The 9973-nt window shown below is 31.7% G+C and overlaps 1 protein-coding gene across 2 annotated transcripts in view; it reads right to left on the minus strand.

Moving 5' to 3' along the window:
• The window catches only part of LOC145686260 (uncharacterized), a gene marked incomplete in the record, with an annotated part of 54331 nt that continues 44358 nt past the window's right edge, over positions 1-9973 (minus strand). For both annotated transcript variants that reach the window (XM_081759375.1, XM_081759376.1), the window contains 2 exon segments: positions 1-4033; positions 9895-9973. In XM_081759375.1, the coding sequence (XP_081615501.1) occupies positions 2999-4033; positions 9895-9973 (1114 nt within the window).

A 9973-nucleotide genomic window follows, 5' to 3' on the forward strand; every position in this document is an offset into this window, starting at 1 on the left:
TAAAGCAAATAAATAGTTGTGTTTATTCGTGAGCAAATGTCATAAAATTGCACGCGGAATAACACCATCAGAAATGTGCACACCGGTGAATTTTGGTTTCAAGCACATTCATCATACTTTAGTCAAGCGTGCATTTATATAACATCTGTACTAGTTTAATACACATATAATAATTTACACTCATTCTGTACATGAATTTACAGTTTAGCATGCCTTATTTGAGACACACATTTCCAAACTGTTAAAAAACCTAAAATATTTTTTACGTTAAAGAAAACAATTCCTTATACATTCATTTCATTTTCCACATTTTTATTGACAAACTTATTCTGTTAAACAAGATAGTATTTAAATATATTTTAGCGAAGTTCATATTTAAGCAGGTGAGTGGCATATATTACACGAAAAATATATTGTACACTTGACTTTATACATCTATATACAGGTATAATCTGTACATAATATTACATTATGTTACTATTAGATACATGAAATTGCACATTATTATTTCCAGAACATATCAGAAGAAAAATATTTACACTCACAACTGTTTCAATTTTTGTACATACTTTCACTTTGAATAAAAAAGAATAGGTTAAAGATTTACACACAATTGTAAGTATTGTTTGTAATGCATAGCATACAGTTACTTATCTTCCTCGCCTAACCCAATGATAAAGAAGATAATTTTATTTACGTTAATAAAACCAAAAATAATAACATAAAATTAACACATAATAATTAAGATCACTGACTGTATCGAAAATTGTATACAAGTTTATACAAGTAAAGTTTAGAGATTTGTTCTGTTCTAAATTTGATTTCAATATAATAATGGTATGTCCTTCATTAATATACTAAAGAAGATTGGGCAAAAACGATGATTGATTCGCCCGTCAAGTATAATTTTTCTTCTACAAAAATCTAGTATAAATAACAAAGTGAAATATTGATAAGTATCGTGAATGTGTACAATTGATCATAACGTTTTCATGATATAGTCCAACATTGACTTTAAGTAAGAGTGTTAATATTCTTTCGAGTATTTTGTTCGCTGTAAAATTAATATGTAAGCGCACATTTTAAGCAGCAATGAAGCAGTCTCCAGCTGGCACTTTTAAAGTTGTTGTATCCTAAGCCAGTTCATGCATTAACTAAACTTAGGTAATATTAACATTGGCAAACAAATCTTTGATATATACCGTATATTATTCCAATGCACTTTGCAAGATAATTTTTCGTGTGCTTTCATAATTTCTTTCATAAGGCTTGTTCATCTACAAGATCATATTTCGAAAACAACAACATACTGTAAATTGAATAATAGATTTATTTCTATTACACAGCTATATCAACTAATTTTCTCCCAATCAGAGGATTAGATATTTAATTTACTGTATTGTAAAGCAACGAAGGTTTCATATTATGTTCAGGAACATTTTTTTCCTATAACAGAAAAAGAACATTCCTCATTTGTTAATAATGATACTTCAAAATAACTAATAAAATTTAATCAATTATATTCAAATTTAAATCTTTCAGGAATTAGTGGAGTTATCAAAATACTTTAGAAACTTGCTCATGAAAAATATATTACATTTCAGGATCTCAGATGATTCTCTGAATGATTTTCAGCGTAAAATAACTACTAACTAGTTCTTAAAATTATATCAGAACAGATATTCCAAATTAATCATATACGGAGATGAAATTGATAAGCATCTTTAAAAATGTACAAAGCAAATTAACCTCGTTGATTTTAAATATTTTAAATATTCTGAGAATTGAAAGAAAGTATAAAAAGATTCCCAAATCTGAAATCAAATCGTAAGCAATTTTTAAAGTTTTTTTTGTTAACATTGAGATGTAGAACATAATCAATATCATAATAAAATAACATTATTGTCTTCATGCTTGAATCCGTGCTTGAGCAGATAGTTACTGACAGTATATTTTAACTTGTGGAAAAGTGTATTTTATGCAGTAAATATTTCTTATTTTCAAATCTCTCAAGAAAATTAAATAAAGACAAGAAAAGTAGTTTGACATTTATATTGTTTCACCATTAGCATAATTAAAACGAAATAAGATCATCATTTCACAAACTGATACTCTTTTACAGAACATCAATCCTTTCCTGATAAGAAAATGATAAAATAATTTGTGAGTATTTTTTGATATTGGGTTTACACATACCTAAATCTGTTATAGCAATTTTTGTTTTGTCCTAACTGAAAAGTGTATCAAAATAGAAAATTTTCAAAATGTAGAACAGCTTAGTATGCGAGTTAGATTTTGATAAACATTTTGAATGGCACTGAATAGCATGACATGATATTACCTTGACCAAAACTCTTATGAAACAATATTATTTTAGACTTTCTTTAGTAGGAATATGTTTATGATACCGTGTTGGCGCTTTCCATGGAAGATATTGACATACCATTTCTATTTAAAGATTACTTCACTCATGTCTAATATGTTATACAATATTTAAAATCATCTCGTATTGCGATACATTAGCAACAAGGTATACTTTTGATACTAGAGAATTCAATAGAACTTTATACACAAACTGTCTATATCACGGTTAATAAAATATCTTGAAGTGGAGTGCTTTATTGCTTTGGAATTATTTGTTGGCATCCACTAAAACATTGCTTATTTTCAGTTTCTATACAATTTACAAAGGGAGGAAAGTACATTTCTAGGAAGTTCTTCAATACTTAAGGCCATTACACATAAACTTAAAAGTCATTTTAATTTATGTGTATTCTCAATCAGAGATTTACAACTTTTGTCATTTCAAGCCATAAATTAGCAATCAATAAAGTTTGAATAAAATATTACAAACTTTCTAACGAACGAGGAGATTGCATTAAATATTTGAGTAAGTTCTATTTCAATTAATTATTCTAATATTGGTTAGATTCAAAATTAATTATTTGCAGATTAATTTGTGTAATTTTTAAAGTTGAGAATCTCTGACCTAGTTACATCAAAGATTGTAATTTATCCATGGATCAAGTTTACTATAGTGTTCAAGAACTTTTTGCCTAATAATATCTCCCGTTTCTTTAGATGTTGCGTTTGAAATTAAAGCTTTCTCTGTATTTACAACTATTGGTTTACTTTTTACGGAGTACGATTTATTTATCTTGCCTTTACCAGTTTTATCGTTGGTCCCTAGATAAGATGCCTTAGAAAATGATGCCTTTGGGGAAGATGCCTTAGAAGTAACAGTAGAACTATCACTTCGTGCCGACCATGTTTTATACGGTTTACTCTCTGAAATTTTCTTATGTCTGAAAACACATCTTGATTTCCTAGTTTTAATTTCTTTCGAATCTCCATCTTGCCTGATGATATTTTTGGTGATATCAACTTCCTCGTTGCTATTGTCTTTGTAAGTGTCATCATCTGTTTCTATTCCCTTGTCTACAGTTTCTTCTCGTTCCTTTTCTATTACACGTTCACCAATGTGAGCGTGATATTTTGGATCGCCCATCTTAAAGACGACATGTGAATAATGGTATATACAATCGTCAATTTCGTGATAGTGAGGATCTCTCATGATTATGTACAAGGGAATTGTTACAGGAGTCTCCATAGTCGTACTGGTGGTGCTTGTTGTTGGAGAGATGTCTGATGAGGAAGATTCTGTTTCAATTGGTGTTGGTGTGGTATAATCAGAATCCATTGGAGGTGCAATTAATGTTGATTCTACCGATTCACTTATATTCACTATAGGTTTAACTGTATTATATTTTTCATCATTATTCACCTCTGAATGTTTTAAGCCTGTACTTTGTTCTAATTCTTCAACTGTTTCAACCTCTGAGAAGGTTTCGGAGGTTGACGTAATATCTGTTGTAATATTCCAATAATTTCCTTCTGTTGTTACTGTGTCATTGTCTATTGATACATTTCGGTTAACATTTATTTCTTCTTCCTGTTTTGTATGTATAGTCTCATTATGATTGTGTTCACCATCTTCAGTGGATGTATCATTCTCACGTGAATTCGTACGTACCTGTTAAGATAAAAAAAATATAGTCAAAATAGCAGGAAAAATAATTTAATTATACGAAAACAAATTCTGATAATTATTATTTATTTTTCACTTTAAAAATAATTACAATTACTAAATGACCATTAGCACACTTTTAATATCTAGAGCAGTAATGACCAATTTAGCCCGCGAATGAAAATAAAAAAAAAAACTCTATGATTTCTTCTTAACTTCATGCATAGCAGGAATGAATGTAACAGTCTATCATAATATTAACCATATAATTAAGTCTTTACTTTTAACTGTAAAAATTCTTTCTTAATCTTTTGGATAAGAAGCCCATTCAGCAAGATACAGTCTTTAGTACCGGGCGGATTTATGCAATTTCGTAGTTACTTTTAAAAGTTCGTAGTCAAGACCTAAATTGCCCTAGACATATTTACCCCTTACGTTCCAGGCGTCATTTTCCTATGTGCGTGCTGCAATACCCGATTTTTATTTACAGCTATTGTATAAAGTTCAATGAATATCATTTTTTGTACAATCGCACGCGCTTGCACACACAAACACACACACACACACACACACACACACATGTATATATAACTTCCGTTTTAGATAAATTATACACATCCACTCAAAGACACCCACTGCGCGAACATTCAAACACCACACACACATATGCATGCGCGAAGACGGCATTCACATTACTGAGTTCAAATAAATCTTTGCATTATTGAACATTTGGGCTGAAAAAGGGAAATTTTGATGTTCTCAAGGGATTTTGTGCTGCTTCAGGTTGGCAACACTGACCAGAGATTAGGAAGGTGCTGTTACCTAAGGAGAAACAGCAGAACTAACTCGTTCTCATAACATCCCCTTGCATGTCCCTAGTATTTTGCAACGGAGTGCAGGGTGACCCAAAAGTAGGTATACAGATCACCATCGATCAAGTATGACATTTTAATTTGTTCATATAATGAATTTATTTGCTTTGGCTTGTTCGGAGCTTAATAAGTAAAAATAAATTAAGAACAATAAGGAAGAAACTAAGTCGATACCTTATGGATAAGAATAAGCAAATGATATAAAAGTCATGACCGATCAGTACGGAACCGCATTCCTACATTTGGGCCAATCTGTATTGTATAACATCCACCTGGATATCGCTGGAACTCAAGGGGTTGAACAGGAAGCAGGAAAAAAAAAACAGAAATAGAAGAAAGATTGAGAAATTATGTGATTTGTGCACATTCAACAACGTGTCCTTTCAGAGTAGCATAGAAAACGGAAGAGACCCTAAAGTATGACTTATTTGCTCCTGTTTCACATTAAGCGGCCATACAGTACATCACTGACATACAGTGTAATTTCTAACATATCTATCATTGTTGCAATGTTATAATGATTCCAATGATTTTCATAAGTAATTTCATTATGTAAGATAAAGGAGAGTAAGGCTATGTACTTAGCATATTATTGACTATCGAAGCTATTTAACCCTTAAACGCATGATATAAATTGCACCTTAGTTTCCATAACATGGGTCTTTTTTGACTCATACTCAATTTCAATTTTATAGGTGTATTTGGTATGCTTAAAACAATTTATTCATAGTTTCCCATTAATTCAGTGTTTCTTTTCATTGAATTCTTTATTTATAATAAATTTAGTTTTTTTATTTATTTTTTAATAATATACACTACAACATGAAAATATATTGTTTTGACTATACACTAGTAAGTATTGCGTAAAGTTACCGAGAAAGAAACAAATATTGCTGGATAATGCAGTTATCAGCACAAAATTCTTGTATCCATCAACTTACAATACGTAAAATATCTTTTCTGAAAAAAAAGTATTTACATTGAAGGTCCCTCTTTTCAATATTTGCTGTCTTCACAAACAACTAATGCATCTGTATTTTCACTACACACACATTTTTCACACTTTATGGAAACTTTGGAAAGCTTTCTGTCTTTGTTTATGGGACATTTCTGGTACCTCTATCTTTTCTTACTAACCATTCCAATCTTCACAAGCAACAAATAAAACTGAATCTTCACTACACACATACACTTTTCACACTCCATGCTTTCTGTCTTTCTGTGACATTTACGGCACATTTTCCTTTTCTTACTTGCCATTGCGGTCTTCACAAACAACAAATGTAACTGAATGTTCAGCACACACACACTTTTTGCACTTCGTGCAAACTTTGGAAGACTCTCTGTCTTTGTTTGTGGGACATTTCAGGTACCTCTTCCTCTTCTTGCTTGCCGTTGTTGGTTGAGGTCCTTTCTTGCCATCACAGATTACTCCAACCCTTTCCATAGCAACCAAAATATGTTTTTGAAATGTATTCTTTCTGATCATGATGTATGGTTTGATAAGTTCGTCACACAAGTCTGTAAGAAATAATCTTCTCTGATACGCCACGTTCTTGTAGTAATTTGGATATAGTGCAGTAAATAGAATATAGGCGTTCAAAACTCCAACATCTAACATATTGAACCAAATAACCATTGGCCATCGACGAGTTTGTCGTTTAACAGTGTAAGTATTGACCAATTTGTCCATTTATCGACCCCTGATTTCGTCTTATTATAGTAGAGAATTATTTCGGGTTTACGCTTATCATTGGAAGAATCGATCTCAGAATCATGGTGCATTTTGCTTAGTACAATGACGCACTTGTTCTTCTTAGGTACGTAGCTGGTGAGTGTAATGTTATTGTTGAATGAGAAAACAGATCACCGCACTTCTCGATCTTTGTTCGGTTTCAAAATTGGTGGTATATTTGGTTTGTTGTGACGCATTGTTCCAACGACTGTTAGTCCTTTGTTCATCAATTCCTGTGCTAATTCAATATCTGCAAAGAAGTTGTCCATTGTTATGTTTATTCCAGAATTGGCAAACTGATTACACAAACTCTTCACTATTGATTCCAACTTTTGTTTGTGCGTAAGACGTTGCGGAATCACAAACCCCAAATATCTTAATACCATATTTTTCTGGTTTGTTTGGCATGTATTGTAAGAACTTACAACGGCCACGAAAAGAGACTAATTGTTCGTCCACCGTAACGCACTCACTAGGATTAAAAAGTTGTCGGCAGTTTGCAATGAACTTTCCCCAACATTCTTCGAATATCTTCAAATCTTTGGACACCGATTGTAACACAATACATAGGATTTGACCTAGAATCCAGAAACAGCTCTCGAACAGCCACATCCCAACTCTTTTATTTACCTGCTAAAAGTAACAATCCAAAAAATGCAAGCAATTCTTCGTTTGTTACTTCCTTCCATTGTCGCTGTTTTTCGTTTGCAACACGGCGACCCTCAAGATTGGTACACATTCTTATTTCTTCGACGATTTCTGGCGTAAAAAGTTAGCCATCAAATAATTAGTCTGTTCAGAGAACATATTTCTAGAAAAAAATCCGATTCAAAGTACAAGACTAGTAGTAGTAGTAATAATACTACTAATACATTTGCATTTTAATAAAACAACTAGTAAAGGACTAATCTAATACTTATATAAAGATTAATATTAGTATTATATACTGATACTAATATATAATACTAATCTAATACTCAAATAAACCTCGGGTCAGAAATGACCCATGGTATGCATACTACGTATATAAATATATAAAATAAAATGTTAGAAATAAAAGCAAACCAAGAAACTTAAGTACATTATTTTTACGTAGTAAACAAACCAATAGAAGATGTCACAAAGAACAGCTACTATCCCACAAATATTACAGGGAAAAAAGTATACATAAATTTCTGCTGGGTCATTTTTGACCCATGTTCTGCGTTCTATGGTTAAATAGAGGTAAAGAAGTCAAATTTGCTGCAAGGAACAATGAAACAAACACCTTTCTTCAGTCACAAGTTGTGTTATATGTGGGCTTACGAGTACCGCAAATAGTACGCAGCAAATTAAATAGTAGAAATTAATTTAAGAATCAACAACAATATACATAAATGGGCCAAACTCTGATAGAATACAATTCATGCCACTAAGGTAAACAGATTGCACATTGAACCCAATTTGCATGATATCTCTCCTAGCATCCAAGACATTTCCTTAATGATGATTGTACTGTTTATGAATAGTTTGTAGAAGTGGATGGTCTTAAATCCTCATTTTCCATTACAGAGGGATCCATTGTTTGCTTCAGTTGCTTTTACATTTTTTGACTCATACTATAATTTATTATACAAGAAGATGATGACAATATTTCAGATTTGCTGATCTCTATTATCCTGCCTCTACAAAACATCTGGGAAGAGAAGACACTATACCAATATCGATTTTGCCATCCTCCATATTAATGGGAAAGACTTTTTTCATGATAGTTCTGACTTATGATCCAATATGTATTTTAACTAGAAGCTCATTGTTCTAACTTTTCCTTTGCATGTATCCAATTTGGTTGGATTGGGGTTCAACATCTCTTTCAGCACCAAGGCTATACGAGACAAGGACTTACAGCTCAACGTGTTATCCAAGCCACATGAGCTTCCGCGGGAAAAGTATGTGCTGAAGAATCAAGAGTATTCAAATGTTATGAGTAACAATAGATACTACAAGTTAATTCTCAGTTATATCATCTGGATTATAAAAGTAAAAGCCTGTTTTAACAAAACCAAAAGCTGCCTTCTAGACTGATCGTGATTTACAGTATCCAGCTCGAAATAGTTCTACCACTTGATACATTCACTCGATAGAGAAAAATATTCTTATGCTGAGGTACATATATATTAATTCTCACATAGAAGTAGAAGAAGAAGATGTGGTAAAGCAACACATACATTCCTTGTGTGGTCTGGTTGTGGTCTGTTTGAAGGAACTATTTAAAACGACATATTTTCTAATCATCCCACCTACCCAATAATTATCACTTAAAACTTTGATTAAGCACTACGCGTAACGAAGATTATGTCTATAATTTTTCTATTTTTGGATCAGAAGATCCAATATATTTCAATCAAAAATTTTTCTTGTATGTGTTATATCTGGATAACTACATATCGTGTAGCCAAATGTAAGCTATCACTTAACTCAGTATGATGTACTTATTCCGTAGAAAATATTAAAACTCGATTTAGGGGCCGTTCAAAAATGTTGTAGTTCCTAATCCAAAAACTAATTATTAGCCAAGATTCCAATCTTTTGATGCATTTTTTGAAACATTCCTAAAACAGGGTCAAGATCGCAATCTTTTGATCCATTTTTTTGATTATTCCTACAATTCTTGTTAATTATTAAAAAAAAGATTACTAAGCTTGATATTTAATAAGAAATTTGATAATTACTAGTTCTAAAATTACTTTCTTTTACGTCATAACATTTTTCTAGTCTTCAGTACTTAAAGAACAGAGAAGTAGTACGTACTGATATGGTTAAGCTTCCGTGCAAAGCACTTAGCGTTAATTTACAACTTTAAAGATATTACAACTATATTAAATACGCGTAATAAACAAATTAATATCATTAACAAAATGGAATCTAATAACAGGAATCAACATGCACAGGATTTGAATTGTGAACAGATAACTATAAAATAAACCATTTGTAATGGGCAATAATCATATGGTATAGGGCATTACAAAACAGTGTTTGGAGTGAGTCTCCCGGATACCCTAATCAAAAGTAAAGAGCATGTGCTCAAACCCTGATCACACATGACTCAAGTAACAATCCGTTTGTCTATTCGAGACCCTTTCCTGAAATGGAGTTTAAAATGGGTGAACTCTCGATTTAAATCAAGTAGAGACTTTCATTTATTACGTGTGCACATGACTGGTTTTTAGCTGTAGACAATAGACCATAAGTAAGACGTATATTAATATTTGCAGTATTACCTGTATTTCTTCAGTTTTGTTAATGCATGGTCCACATGGTTCATCACGATATGTTGCTAAAATGGCTGCTTTAACGTAT

Source organism: Thermobia domestica, chromosome 5, assembly GCF_964235325.1.
Source record: "Thermobia domestica chromosome 5, izTheDome1.hap1.1, whole genome shotgun sequence".
NCBI lineage: Eukaryota > Metazoa > Arthropoda > Insecta > Zygentoma > Lepismatidae > Thermobia > Thermobia domestica.